Source organism: Gordionus sp. m RMFG-2023, chromosome 3, assembly GCF_954871325.1.
Source record: "Gordionus sp. m RMFG-2023 chromosome 3, tfGorSpeb1-WG-v2, whole genome shotgun sequence".
NCBI lineage: Eukaryota > Metazoa > Nematomorpha > Gordioida > Chordodea > Parachordodidae > Gordionus > Gordionus sp. m RMFG-2023.
In genome coordinates this window covers 51177674-51193562 of record NC_088777.1, presented here as the reverse complement: position 1 = coordinate 51193562, position 15889 = coordinate 51177674, and the positions used below count along the sequence as shown (strand labels likewise).

The 15889-nt window shown below is 26.9% G+C and overlaps 2 protein-coding genes across 2 annotated transcripts; one reads left to right on the top strand and one right to left on the bottom strand.

Moving 5' to 3' along the window:
* Window positions 1–3865: 3865 nt before the first annotated feature.
* Window positions 3866–12988, bottom strand: LOC135927090 (small ribosomal subunit protein uS5m-like). The gene is made up of 9 exons (XM_065463027.1): window positions 12862–12988; window positions 12695–12820; window positions 12527–12647; window positions 6817–7109; window positions 6563–6667; window positions 6233–6295; window positions 5917–6056; window positions 4698–4823; window positions 3866–4280 (listed from the first exon to the last, which is right to left on the bottom strand). Exons 1-9 carry the CDS (start codon window positions 12986–12988, stop codon window positions 4032–4034), a joined length of 1350 nt encoding a protein of 449 aa, XP_065319099.1. The 3' UTR covers window positions 3866–4031.
* A 619-nt stretch (window positions 12989–13607) lies between these two features.
* Window positions 13608–14415, top strand: LOC135927193 (translation machinery-associated protein 16-like). Its single transcript, XM_065463145.1, has 5 exons — window positions 13608–13659; window positions 13704–13957; window positions 13996–14147; window positions 14202–14244; window positions 14288–14415. Exons 1-5 carry the CDS (start codon window positions 13657–13659, stop codon window positions 14358–14360), a joined length of 525 nt encoding a protein of 174 aa, XP_065319217.1. The 5' UTR covers window positions 13608–13656; the 3' UTR covers window positions 14361–14415.
* The last annotated feature ends 1474 nt before the right edge of the window (window positions 14416–15889 follow it).

Sequence of the window (15889 nt, the reverse complement as noted above, 5' to 3'; positions counted from 1 at the left end):
ACTACTAACGATGATGCTGTTACAAGTGTAAATATCCTTATAAAAATGAAAATATTTTATTAATTGAATATTTTTTGTAGTTACGAATTGTGCAACCGTACAATGGATCTATTGAAATTTATGAAATTCATGAATCATACATATTTTACAGAGGTTCACTGGGATTTCCAGATCTAAAATTACTAGAAATATTTATCAAATACCCAACGATAATATTAGTTCAATTCCCCTCTCCAGACCTAATGTTAATGTCATAATACAAAATTGCGAGGAAAATGAGATATATATAAAAAAAATTTTTTTAATATATAGTAAATATTATGCAATTTTATCTTCAGACTTTGGATTAGCTAACTTTAAATCCATTTTCGGAAAAAGTAAATTTTAAAAAAAATTCATTTTATTATGTACGTAATACCAAATTGATATTTAAAAAAACTTATATAAGTAATGTATATTGACATACAGAATATTTCCCATCACGTGTTATTTGAAGGAGTTTACAATTTGATTATATCCCAAGAAAATTTGACAATTTTTATGAAGTTAAATATTTTATTTTAAATATAAGATTAATCTCTCAATAATTTTGGAAATATACCCTTGTTTCCCTACGCTTTATATTCCTTTCGAGCGCGTCATAGATTTAATGTACATTTCCTCTTATTATTATTATAGAGACCTATCTACTTATAGTTTATCAATGTTCGATATCCCGATTGAAGATATAAAGATTGCCATAAAATATTGGGAAGATTTTCAAATTTATTTAAATAAAAAGGTCATAATGTTAACCCCTTGTATTTAATATATAGTATATATTCAATAAGCATATGTGGGATCGTAAAATATATGAAACCTTAACAAAATATTATTACATTTAAATGAGATTTGTTTTTAAAATTTTTATTATACATTACTTCATTTTTTTTTACAATTCATTTTAAGAGCTATAAATTTATTATAATATGTAATAAACTAAATTTCGATTTAAAAAAATAAGATGATTATAGAGGTGAACAACAATTTATCTGCTCTCTAGGGATGATCTCCATCAAATACGGCACAGAATATCAAATTCTCGTAAAAATGAATGAATCTGTATGGAACCTTGTATCACGATGGAATAGGATTTTATCATAAAAATGAATTTAATTATTATAAAGATTAATGATTTTTTCAAAATTAAAATTTTAAATAGATTTTAATAGAATCCCTCGTTGGAATCTTCGGTCCAGCAGAGATCCGTTTCCCAGCTCTTTAAAGAAGTCTAGGGCATGAGTTTTCTAATATGAATTGATTCTCGTTTAAGCTGGATCCCTAAATTATATATATTTTTCTTTATATAATAAAAATTACCAGTAAATTTTTTTTCCCCATCAGAAATCGACATTTTAATAGTTGAGAAAATGGTGAAGCTAATATCTACTCTATTAATATTTAAAAAAATTTTTTTTTTATATTTTAATCAGCTGGTTTTTTCACAATAGGAACAATAATTTTATTACCTAGTAGCTATTATTTTATTGATTTCTTGTTTTTATTGTTATATTTTGAGTTTGGACTCATTTCATTTTAAAATCAAAATTTAACTTTGAACGCACTAAAAAAAAATTTCACAAATTTAGATGGTAATAAAAGTCAACACTAATATATCTGCTATTTGCTCGTTATGCTTATAGATATCAATAAAGGCTCAGAATATAGAATTCACCTGGGAAATCATCAATCTCTAATAATGCCGTGCATTATTTATTCAATTATGGGAAATTTAGTATAATTAAGAATCAATTGCCTTTATTTTTTATTATGAACTAATCGTAAAATCATATTCATTTTTCTTTTAAAACTAATTTTATACGCTAATAACTATATGGCAATTATTGAATAAGACAGTTCAAACTTCACCCTGAAAATTTGTCACACTGAGATTGTCCCTTGACATTTTGGGGAAATGAAATTGATTTTGTACGTTATAGCATTACATATAAGAAAGAACGCCTCCCGCTAGATAACAGAAAAAATATAATAAGTGACTGAGTATTCCATTAAGGATATTACGCGGTTGTGTTTATAATTAATTACAACGTTTATTAGATTTAGTGATTATTGGTCAAAATTTTATAAAAATTACATATATTACAAATAATTTTTTTTTTATTATAAGGGTGTCGGTATTTCTAAAATCTTTTTTTTTGCTACATAATTATATTGCTTTTTTATTCGTGATACAAATATAATATCTATCGAAAAGCCTTAAAACTATGAACCAATTGAGAAAAGCTGTTTTATAAGAAATCTATAAAATATGGTTGTTGTTAAAAAACCTTGATTCGATTTTTTTTTTTTAAAAAAAAGGGGAAAAACAAGATTTTGACAAAAATATCTATCTTTGGCCAAAAGATGACAGTAAATGTTTACCCTTTTTAGCGAAATTGTGAGGATAAATAGTCATTTCCCTGAACTTAATTTAAGCGAAATGGCGTAGTTATGGGGAAAATTCTGGTTTAGACCAAGAGTCAGATTACATGGTAGGGAGGGGTTAATATTCCTTTAGTTGAAACTGGGATTAATTCTCATATGTATACCTGGGTCCCATATAATATAACATTTTGAATTCCGCGTTCCAAAGGTAAAAACAACAGTCTTTTATTTACAGCAGGAATTTGAGACATTATATATTATGTCCCATCGTGTTATTGAAGCACTTACAAACTATTAACCAACTTAAAAATAAATTGTTATAATAGTTGTTAAGTTTTAACCAATTTGGAATAAATAAAAGATGGGCTGCTAGCCATATGGCTGCCACGACCCCAATTTCTTCGTTATTCTAGGACCCGAGTAAGAAATTAAGTTGCATAACATAAACTTATTTAATAATTAACGATCGGTTCCATATCATTTTAGCGAAACTTTTATCGCGCATGTCGTTTATCACAAATTTTTCACAGCGAAACCCTTATCGCAAAAACATTAAAAGTGAATACATTACAGCGAAACTTTATAGCTAAGTCATTATCACGAAATGTATAGTGAAGGCCAACTAAACACATATCGCGAGAATATTATAATAGGGTATTTAATATCACGAGGTCAATATCTCGCTAATTGCACTATTTTATTTTGAAGCACTTATTTTTATGATCCTATTTAAATTAAATGAATAATATTTATTAAAAAAAATATGGGCATAAGATTTATTCAATGATTTAATTTTCTTTCAACCTTAATAAATTTATATAATGGTTATTAAACAGATTATAATAATATAAATATCTATAAAAATATTTAGAATAAATTCTTTCAGTCACTTTAATCTCATAGGGCTTGACAAAATTTTTGCTATAAATAGTTTTTTTTTCTTACTATACTGGTTAAAGCACTCTCATTAGTACCAATAAAGCATAAAATATTGATATAATTGATTTGCTTTAATCGTAGGGCTTGACAAAATTTTGCTATTAATAGTATTATTCCTTTATATTAGATACTATACAGGTTAAAACACTCTCATTAGTACTAATAAAGCATAAAATATTGACATAACTTATAACTAATTGGCTTTAAATATATAATTCGTTTACTAACAAATTCAATCAGTAATTTATAATATATCTATTATATTTAAATTTATTATCGGTGCACTGATTTCCGTCATACGCGCGTCGTTGCATATTTTTAAAATTCGCGCTAGTCACCGATAGTTTAATGGGAACGCAGGTCTACTTATATCTTATTCTATACAAAAATAATTTACTATATAGAATATGCATATGAAAAAAAAATCAGTTTGAAAGGACTGTTCTTTTTTTTCCCGTTTATGATAAATTATCTGGTACATTTTCATATAATGATTTTAAAATAATCGAATTACACAAACATATATAAATATATATATAAAATTATATGGCATTCAGGTCATTTGCATTTAACAAAAAAATAGAGTGTTATAAAATGAGCCACAAAGATCTTTTATACATAACAAGAAAGTATGTTCAATATATTTCATCCTAAACTCGCTCGGTTCTTTAGGCTTCCACTTCTTCTTCCGTTTTGATTGATTTCACCATATCAGCTTCGGTCAACGGGTGGGGTGGCAGGCCCGTTATATCCTTCTCGGCCTCCATCTTAACCCTTAATTCTTCCATGTTCCTAAACCTATCGCTGAGTTCTAGGTATTTGGCGTAACTGGGCAAGTCTTTAAACAATGGATCGGGTTTCCTGCGGGCCTTAAAGAGTTTTCCACCGTCGGTGTATAGGTCTTCGAAGGAAGGGGGCTATCGGACGAGTATTGTTAGGTTAGGTAACATCAAATTGGGAGCCAAGAGATTTTAAATAAAAATAATTACTTTATCCTTAGGGATTTTAAAAAAAAGCGTTAACAAAATGTTATCTTTGTTATCAATTTTTTTTATATTACTATTACTAAAATCCATAAAAAAAACTTATCTACCAATTTTACAATATTTCTCATATTAAAATATAAAACACAAATATGTGGTTAAATTTTTGCGCGTTTTAAAATTTTATAAAATAGTTCTTTAAGCATGCTTTTCGCTGTTTTTTCCCCGTTTTTTTACATTAAAAAAAAACATTAATTTTAAGATCCAATCCCTTAAAATTAAAAAAAAACCTTCCATAACCAATTAAGAGTGCCTAGCCAAAAAATATTTGCAATATAAAAAAAACAAAACTTTCTGAGCAGGATTGACAATTGTGGCATCTTTGGGGGCGGCTAAAACCGTGGGTAGAAATTCGGTCTCTGGAGAAAATTCTACAATATTATATCCGGTTCGATCCGCTAACTGTTGGTAGGTTTCCTATTTAATGTAGTAATATTTTATTTATTAATTTAATATTCACTCAACAGTAAATATATATGTGCAGGTTACAAAAAATCTAAATAAGAAAAAGACTATTCCATAAATGCGAATATGAATTGTTCGAATCGGAGACAAAATTTCGAATCGTTTAGATTCATAATCTTGTATCGTCATAAGATTCAAAGAATGTATAGCTTATAAATGCCCTCAATGTTTGGATCTTATAATGTTACAAGCCACAATGAGTATTGGGGAAATCAGCTGGCAAATTTAACTTAAACCGCTAAGTTAAATCGTATTGTTTTTTTTTGGTAAATCTCGGAAAAATCTGTTTTGGAGTAAGTCGGAATAAAAATTTAGAAATAATAAGCTAGGAGAGCTGGGCAATACAGTGAATACTTTCTTAGAAAAAAATAACTTGTATCTTCTTATATCCTTTTGACATTTTTAATAAAGATCTGTATCTGAGATACTTAATTTTTAAATGAATCTTGTATTTAATCAGGATTTTGTGTGAATATTCACTTTTAATTTTAAGCCAATCAGGAAAAAAATGAGTCTCATTAATATTGCTATTGAATGTCAAGAGAAGAATATTAAAATTCTCTTCTCTAATTAACTATTTATGCTAATTTAATAAATAATTATCAAATAAATTTTTTCATAAAAAAAAATATTTTGTATCTGAGATAGTCCTATTTAGCAAAACAAGTATGTTTTAGATTTTTTAAATAAAATTCTTGTATCTGAATTGAAGATACAATTTAAAAAAAAATCTAGATCGCTTTTGGTTAGGACCCGTTAAACTCTAAGCGCTAGCTAATACATTCTGAATTTTGTAGGTCCATAACTGTTCTTATTATTTTTTTAAATATTTGTAAAGCAACAATGTATTACAAGTAACTGCCCTTTGTGTAAAAAAATAAGCCAATTCAAAACGTTCACATCTTAATTCCAATTTAAAAAATATTGGATCGATACTTTTTAAAAATCGATCTGTTAATGTATTTTGTAATTTATATTGATTACATTAAAAAAATATATATGACATCGGATAAGGACATTAAGGCTATGTTAATAGAACTCAAACTTGTTTAGCGAGCATTTGAATGGCGCATCGCGTTAAATTGTGATAATTTTTGACGGACCCTTCAACCTTGGCGTAAAGATCCTTGATGCCCACCATTTCGCATATGGTTTTGATGACCCGGTGAGCTATAATTCCGTGTCCTATATATATAATTTTGTTTCATGAATAACAAATAAAATATATAAGTTTTAGAATTTCTTGGTTTCTATCTAACCGATCTAATCTACCTCATCTATCTAGCTATCTATCTATCTATCTATATCTATCTAATCTATCCATCCATCTGTTTTATAAAAAAGGTTTATTTAATCTCTACCCGGCGGTGCTCGGAAGATGTGCACTTTAGTCCCGAATTCTTTGCCATATAGCGTATGATAAACTGTTTTTAAAACAAAAAAATAAGGTTAAATTAAATGTTTGAAAAAATAATAATATAATATATATGCTACTTTCATTTTTTTAGAGATCTACCAGACCCAACATTTTTCACTAATACTTATTCACTCGACCGGGTTTGACACCGGAATCTTAGCCGGATCCAAAATAAGGGATACCCCAAATTAGTTACGTTATATCGCCAATTTAAATTAATATTAATTCCTTTCTAAATCCATCTTCCTTTTACATATATATATAAGAGAATTACTGGTACGATCGTCGTGCCGCTCCACGAATATGAGATGTTTGAAAGCTTTATTCTTGGCTTTCCTCAGCGCCACTTTGGCTTCCGGAGATCTACTAAAGGCCCATCCTAATAAATAAATATAAATGGGTTTTATTTATAATATTGTTAGACATAATTTAGTTGTTGGTAAATATCGACTAACTAGTACTGTCCCCCTTTTCCCTTATATTTTCAGTGTTTTAAAAACATTAAAAACCAAAATATAAATAACAGACCTATGAGTCCCTTTTTATTGCCAGTTATAACTATGCAGCTAAAATTGCGCTTCCTTCCCATATTTCCCGTCATGTGACACACGATCCTGAGCTTGAGAACCTTCGAATCGAAACCGTGTTCCGTTTTCTCCGTAGCCAATATTTCCTCCTTTTCGTTCTCGTCATATTCCTCCGAGTAATTCCCGTGGGTGAGTGCATCGGGAGGCCCAAGTCTACGCCCAGCCATGATGCCACCTGACCAACCCTTGTCCATGTTCGAAAGTTTGAGTGGCTTGAATTTGTATATTTTGTCCCTTTTTATATTTTTATGATAATTGTTGATTTAGAAATCTATCTTTATTTTGCATTTATTATCGTGTTATGTCGGGCGTTCACAATCCAAAAATTTATTATTAAAAAAAGGTGCAATTCGGATGAGTTTAGAAAAACCAAAATTGAAATCTATTTGTTTTATCTGTCAAAAATATGTCAAGATATATTTTTGCTTCGGATTTATGGGGTGTGGGGGGGGGAGCGATCCAGTAAAATTGATCTTAATTATCTTGAATTCATAGTGGCGCGATGGCGAGCGATTTAACAGCTGATCGATTTTTAAAATATGTTTATGAGATCGAATTTTTATTTATCAATACTAATTTCATCTTTAATTTTCAATTCATAATAATAATCTGAGAGACAATGATTTCGATAAAGACAAATTGATCTCATAAACAGATTTTTTTTAAAAAAAAAACTGTCAGCTGTTAAACCGCGATGGCATTCGCGCCACTCCGAAATCAAGGTTAATCAAATACGTATATTCTATATTCTCCGGTTCAATTTCTTAAATTCATAAACTCCTTTAAAAAAAAATATAAAGAATCAAAATGAATCGCGCGTGTAATTTCAACGTTTAGCTCGATGATCTTTAACGCGCGACGTGTGACGACATCTGGGCATCCCATGTTTAAATTTAACAGCATGAGAGTACTAATCAATTGCTAGGGACATGCTCTTTTACCCGATAAATTTGCCTTCTAAGGATATCTTCAAGGGAATTTTGCAGATGAATTTTATCAAAATTTTTGTCTCACATTTTAAGATACGAATTTTATCTACCGGGTTTTCATTATAGGCATAATATTACACAAATTACTTCCAGAATGATTTTTTATTATGTTTTAGGCTTTATCGATAATATTATCTGTTGCATATATTTTGATACCTCTGATGATAAATTAGCAGGCTCCAGGATGTTAAATAATTTAAGCCCTGATAAGAGAACGGCGAATAACTGAAATTAATAGCTGCGTCTTGCAAGAGCAATTTATAAAGATATATATATTAGCTTTGTGATATAAAATGTCTATTTTACTGTTCTGCGGCATATATACTAGATATATATTTTTCTTATCATACAAGCAAACGTTAAATTATAGTTGATACTATATATATTCTTCACTTATTTTCCTGGGTTAAAATCCCTACATCAATCTCACGAATATTTTCATTTGTCATATGCAATTGTGTTCGTCTCGAAACCTTGATTATATATGTTATCATTTTATACGTTTCCTAAAAAACTTGAGTGACTATAATTTTTATGAACGTTTCTAACAACTCAACTCTTCAGCACTCTCCAGTGCGGTTTATAGGAACCTCCAAAAAATTATTAAATATTTTTTCAGAGACCTGCAAAGGTACCATTTGCATGACCCACCCAGGATGATTTTTTTTTTAAAAAAAAATTTTCAGGCCAGGCCCGGATTTTTAAAAAAATATATTATATTTATTTTAGATTTTTATAGCTAATAATGAGCGATTTCAAATATTTGGTTTTCAAATATACAGCCCGGCTCGGATATTTTTTTATAAAAATTATTAATTAAGTTAAAGTTAATGTTCCAATTTGATTTCGTTTTTTACTAGTTATTCAACATAAGCAAAAAACAGGGAGGAAAAAAAATCGTATTATTTTGCCTTTAAATAACCAATAATCTCACTCAAATGATAATGATTTCTAACAAACTAAAATATTTAGTTTATTAATCTGTAAATATTTGTTATGCCTACAAATTTTTTATCGAAATTAAAAGGTGTTGGGCCAAAAATCTTAATTTTCTTTAAGGTTGCACCGATCCGATCTTATATTTGCCGGCATTTTTTCAGTCGAAGATGAGCATTAACACTCCTAATCAAGAGCGTCGATTGAAAAAAAAATATTGATAACCTTTGTTAATTAATGAAATTTAAATTGGCATGATTTTTTTTTTATTTATTTACCATTAAGCGATTTCTCAGTAAAAACAACAATGGAGAAATAAACAATAGACCAATAAAAATACATAAACATTTTCTATCAGTACTAATATATATTCCAATCATCGCACAAATTCTATAAAACCGGAAGTGAAAACTACAAGTTCCTCAAAAAAACAAGACATTTTAATTAAATTGAATATTTTGTTTTAAAAAGTGAAATTCCTTGGGTTCTGATGTAAGGGCTCTTTATTTTACCCTCTATATATTAGAAATATAATTTTAAAGTTAGGATTGACATATGTATAAGGGAAGAAATAACGATTTATAATTTTTTTTTTCTTCTTGGCTATATCAACCAGATTAGGATTTACATTTTTTTTTTAGAAATGAAGAGACACGTGTGAAGTTCCAGATTAAGGATTTACCTAAAGACCAAGGTACAGAAATCTAGCCTTAGGTCACCTCTGATGATAAATTAGCAGGCTCGAGGATCTTTAGTATCTGGGTCCTCATAAGAAAACGGCTAATAAGTGAATTAATCGTGGTGTGTCTTGCATGTCTGTCTTGAGTATGTATTCAAGGAGACCATGTGTCCCTTTGGAATCAACTAATTTATAATTTATGCATGTATGTGGTTGAATTATGTTATATCCAATTCGATGGCCTATGGCAACTCTTAATTGTTCATCTGATAAGAGGTTATTTAGGTAATGACTTGGCAAAACTTCCGATCATTCATAACTATTAGTATAGTCATAATTTTTTAATAGTTGAATATATTCCAAAGGGGCGTTTGATGAGAGTATTTTAAATTTTTTTTAATTAAATCTTCAAAAATTGATTGATTTGTTAAAATTATAGGCATAATAGCTTCAGAAAAGTTAAAAATATACAAATAGTCACAAATTTAAAAGATTATCTTTAGGAGTAAGAAATTATGATGGCATAATTCATCAAATGTGATGCCAAAAAATGAAGAGATATAAGACTTAACAGATATAAATAATAAATCTCATATTTTCAAGGGTAATTGTCAGGAAACACTAGTTAAAATCATAAAATTTAAAATAATAAAAAGATTTAAAAATATATAAAATTTTTGGTAAAAATAAATATTTTTTTTTAAAAAGAAATAAACTTTTGGTGGTATTCTTTCTTATAAAAAATTTTCCCAAAATTATTAACTATTTTTTAAAATAATATTTTCAATAATTGGTACAGCTGTTTAATCAAAATTTATTCCAAACAAATCTATAAGAAAACTTGTAGATGATCCTATCCATATCTTGGCAATAAAAGGCTCTTTTTTTAAAAAATATCCAAAACTATTATATAGCTTTATAAATAATTTATGTTAGGAATTTGTTAATTTTTGATTTTATAGGAGAGGGGTGGGGACAGGGAGTAAAATTTTCATTGGCTTAGTGGGGGGGGGGGGGTGTGCAAGTCTGTTAAATTCTTATCAAAATTGAAAGAAGCGGGGGCCTGGGGACAAAATGGCGAAGACTAAAACAGCAAAAAATTTGGGAACATTTCCCAGTAAGGCAAAAATTTTTGATATGAGAAAAGTATAGAATTAGTTTTACAATGAAAATCCCAACAGTCTCTGAAAATTTAAAAACAATTATTGGGCGTAGAGAATTAGATTATTCAGGTATAATAATTTTTAATAAACTTTTATTTGTAAATAAAATATTAATTAGAAAACAACTTTTAATAAACTTTTATTTGTAAATAAAATATTAATTAGATAATAACTTTTAATAAACTTTTATTTTGTAAATAAAATATTAATTAGAAAACTCAAAAAGGTAATAATTTCATAATTAGATAATAACTTTTAATAAACTTTAATTTTGTAAATAAAATATTAATTAGAAAACTCAAAAAGGTAATAATTTCATAATCTATAAAGGTTATGAATATACCTACCATAAGAAAGGTATAAATGCAACATATTATACCTGTAGAAAAAGATGTGGAGGTAGAGGTAAATTGATGGCAGATTACAAATTTGTCATAAGTATGAAACATCATATAACTTGAAATCAAGGTACATAAATTTAATGTGATGCGGTAAATATATTTTATAACTTAGGGACAAATTCAATTCAGTCAACAAACAACTTTCTCATAAGAGATACTCAATCTTTTCCTGTTGAAAGTATAAATTTTTTACCAGTTGTTTTTAGTATGTTTAATGATTATAGGTCCAAATTTAATTCAGCCAACCTATAATGTAGTAGAAAATGATGCACAGGCTTTGCTCACTACTATTGACAGTATAACCATAGTTTACTTTATTTATTGTATTATATTTAATAATTAAGGCACAAATTCAATTCAGTCTACAAGCAACTATCTCATAAGACATATACAATCCTTTCCTGCTGAAAATATAAATTTTTCACCAATTATACATTTAAAGATTATAGGTCCAAATTTAATTCAGCAACATATAATGTAGTAGAAAATGATGCACAGACTTTGCTCACTACTATTGACAGTATAACCATAGTTTACTTTATTTATTGAATTATATTTAATAATTCAGGCACAAATTCAATTCAGTCTACAAGCAACTTTCTCATAAGAGATACACAATCCTTTAAAGTATAAATTTTTTACAAATTGTTTTTAGTACGTTTAAAGATTTTAGGTCCAAATTTAATTCAGCCAACCTATAATGTAGTAGAGGGTGATAATATATGAACAGGAGAAGCATCTAATGAAGGTTATTATATATTATTATATGAAAATAAGGATTGAGTATCTCTTATGAGAAATTTGCTGGTAAACTGAATTGAATTTGTGCCTAAATTATTAAATATAATACAATAAATAAAGTAAGCTATGGTTATACTTTCAATAGCAGCGAGCAAAGCCTGTGCAGGATTTTCTACTACATTATAGATTGGCTGAATAGACTGAATTGAATTTGTCCCTAAATTATTAAATATATTTAACATTAAATTTATGTACCTTGATTGCAAGTTATATGATGTTTCATACTTATGACAAATTTGTAATCTGCCATCAATTTACCTCTACCTCCACATCTTTTTCTATAGGTATAATATGTTGCATTTATACCTTCCTTATGGTAGATATATTCATAACCTTTATAGATTATGAAATTATTACCTTTTTGAGTTTTCTAATTAATATTTTATTTGCAAATAAAAGTTTATTAAAGTTATTATCTAATTATGAAATTATTACCTTTTTGAGTTTTCTAATTAATATTTTATTTACAAATAAAAGTTTATATCTAATTAATATTTTATTTACAAATAAAAGTTTATTAAAAGTTTCGAGGTGGGTGAGGTGTTTGATTTGACATGAATTGGCTCTAATGTTTTAATATAGGAAAAGGATCATGAATGTATAAATTACACAATATAGAAATATGTAATATAAAGAGTGAATGCACTATTTCAATAAAATTGTTAAAATAAATCAATTATACCTCAATTCATGCATACGTTTTTCCCTGTCAGGATCAGGTGGTAAGGATTTAATTTTTAACATCTGCCTACCTTGCTCCAACACAGGCGCATTTAATCCAGGCCATAACATGTTTTTCTTACCTTAAATAAATATCAATACTTTCATTTATAATAATAATCATTATTACCAAATCCTAAAATTTGACCTTTATTAAGATCCCTAACTATTTTCCTATTTTTTCCTTTTCCTCTTCCTCTCTTTTTGCCTGCTGGGCTAACACTGGTAACTCCTTTCCATAATTCACTAGCAGATACTATAAACAATAATGTAAGTTAGAAAAATAACATTTTAAACTTCTAGTAAAAATATTATCATTTATTATATTTGTGCTGTGTATAAATTTATGAAGTGTAATAGTATCATTTATAATAAAATTATTATATAAATTTAGACGACAAAATTTATCAAAAAGTGAAAGCATGTTTTTCATATAATTTCATATGGTATATGTGATTTCAAATTTACCTCCATGTTAACGATGCTATATATTGACTGGTTAAAAATACACATTTTGAAAACTAATGTAACTTGATATTAAATTTTTTGATCATGCCTTCTCTGGTCAATTAAACAATATATTATTTATTAAATTATTTAAAAAATATTATAAATTAAATGGTTTATTCGGAACTCAATAATAGGAATTTAGTTACCATCAATTGGAGTAGAGAATTTCATAATTGCAGATAACGCAAAGCACTATAGACTTTGCTTTATTTCAATTTTTACTTTATATTCTTATGATTTTTCTATTGGAATCTCACCATTTATATCAAATATATTATCTATTTCAGTGAATCACTAATTGGTAAGTAATTAAGGATAATTGATTTAATTTAACAATATTATTTTCATTTATTTGGGTTTCTTATTTATTCGTTTAAGTATACATTAAAAAAATATGTTTCCTGAAATTTCAACATTGTGTATGAAAATCTGATTTTACCCATTTACCCAAAAGCAAAAAGAATTCTATTAAAGTTAATTATATAAATGAAATTTTGAAATAGATTTTTTTTAAATTTATTAAATACAAATTAAATAAATGAATTTAAATATTGACCATACATATATATCACTCATTCAAAAATGGTACTTAAATATAACATGTGAATGAATATTTATTATATTTTTAGACAAAAACCAAAACAAAAATTATTGCAAAAAAAAATCAAAAGATTAAAATTGTTCACCCCAAAAGCCGTAAAGCTCAAAAGCTTCTCGGTGAAGCGAGTCATTATAAAAAGGCATCAAAATCTCACCGACAAAGAAATGAAAAAACTAATTTAATGATTAAAAAATTATTGTGGTTTAAAAATCATATAACTTCTACAGATATTGATAAAACATTTTATTCGGTAGATGAATTGAGGCAAATAATTGCTAATTAGTAAGGATCTCTTACTTATTTTACATTACACATTTTAGTTATATTAATAGATTTGATGATGAATTAGATCAGATACACATAATTAATACCATTAATAAAGATAGAAAAGGTAGGAGACATGTTCCAAGAGAAACAGCAATAACCCTTACTAAAAACTCTGAGATGAATGAATTTGAAGGTGGAGGTTTAGGTAATATAATACTCAGAAAGCAATATTTAAATTTTATAAAAATATTTTTTTTAGCTGTACCTGATATAACCTCACAAAAACAACTTCATTATTTCAAGTATATTATTAAATATTAATAAATAATTATTAAAATTTTTAAGGAATATATGGAATGGGGAAGAAAATTTGTTACCTAATATAAAAATGTGTTATATTAAGAAAGAAATTATATAATTCATGAATTAACAATATTTAAACAATTCATATATGATTTTGAATAAAATTTATATAACAAGATATATAAATCAAATGGAATTTAAAAATAATATTATTTATAACTAAATTAAAACACAAATCCATTTTCAATAACTTTCTTTTATTAAGAATATGTTTTACAATTATATATATAATTCCATGACAAATATTATATTTGGGCCAGACAAGATAAATTATACCTATTAAATCAGGCAGGGCCTTACAAAATATAATGGGCCAACTTAGAATTTTGAATTTCAATCCTATACCTGTCTAACTAAAAAATGAAATATATAAATAATACAGTAAATTCATAAAAAATCAAACAAATTATTTATAATATGATCTAAACAATACAGATATCAAACATATAATTATAAAATTTGTGTTGCAGAAAGAAATAGAAACTTAGAGGAGATTTATAATAGCTTTATTTGACATTGAGGGGACATTAGATATTAAAGATGTAATAGCCAAAAAATTAGTAAAAAAAATTAATGGGTCTGGTAGCTGTTATTTGTGCAAAAGTTCTTAACAGCAAAAATGGGTTGGACTTTGTAAATCTATATAGTATACAAATTTAAAAAATACTTAAAACTTCAAAATTTTGTCTTAAATATATCCTTAGTAGAGGTAGATTCAGTCCTAATTTGTTATTGATGACCTGCCCAGTCATGCTGACACTAAAAAAAAATTTACTTCTTTTAGCTCAAATTCCCACACAGTTTGCTGGATACCAAACTGGCTGAGACTGGTTTAAAATTCTAACATTCAATAATTCTAATCAATTTATTCAAATTTTTTGTTAAATTATTTGTCAAAATTCTTGTATTTTATAAAAAAAAAAAAAGATTTGGACAGTCTCATAAATCATTTCCTGGAAACCCAGAATTCTATAAAATGTGTCAAAAAAAAATTTATTTTTCAAAGATTATTACTTAAACATTTTTCTTGATTTAATAAAACCATAATTATGTCCCATATTTTTTTTTAAAGCCCTTGCACATCTCCACTAATCTGGAAATATGAGCTTTCAAAGTACAATGTGGCCATATTCTTCTTTACCAATCTCAAATTATTTGTTATACAATATTAAATTTAAAAGAACTGAAACAAAGGTAAAATTTTAAGCCCCATTATGGCTCAGAATTTGAATTTTTTTATTTTCTAGACTTAATATAGATTTTTTTTTAAATTTCAATTAAATAACATTGTAAATTGTTTCAAAGAATAAGTGAAAATAAAGGAGAAAATACATGATTAACAGTTTATTTTATGATTTTACAAAATGATTAATTGTTAATTTTTTTTTAAAAAAAATCAACACATGTGTCATAAATTTGGGTATGTATGATTCACTAAAATGTGTGGTCTGGAGATTTTGATTTTGTTCAATAGATGGCAGTAAGGGTATGGACATATATTTGCCAAATCTCGAGGCTTACATAATATTATTTTGTCTAAAATATTAATTTGGCCATTTAACAACACTACAAGGAAGCCAGTTT

What these genes read in the sequence shown, in the direction of transcription:
- LOC135927193 (XM_065463145.1), top strand. An exon ending in ATTTGAAGGTGGAGGTTTAG is followed by an intron (nt 14,148 to 14,201) that starts GTAATATAATAC and finishes TATTTTTTTTAG; the next exon opens with CTGTACCTGATATAACCTCA. An exon ending in AAACAACTTCATTATTTCAA is followed by an intron (nt 14,245 to 14,287) that starts GTATATTATTAA and finishes AAAATTTTTAAG; the next exon opens with GAATATATGGAATGGGGAAG.
- LOC135927090 (XM_065463027.1), bottom strand. Translation starts at nt 12,988, where the DNA reads ATGCTTTCACTTTTTGATAAATTTTGTCGTCTAAATTTATATAATAAT. An exon ending in AAACGTATGCATGAATTGAG is followed by an intron (nt 7,110 to 12,526) that starts GTATAATTGATT and finishes AAATATAAAAAG; the next exon opens with GGACAAAATATACAAATTCA. An exon ending in GCGGCACGACGATCGTACCA is followed by an intron (nt 6,296 to 6,562) that starts GTAATTCTCTTA and finishes TTTTAAAAACAG; the next exon opens with TTTATCATACGCTATATGGC.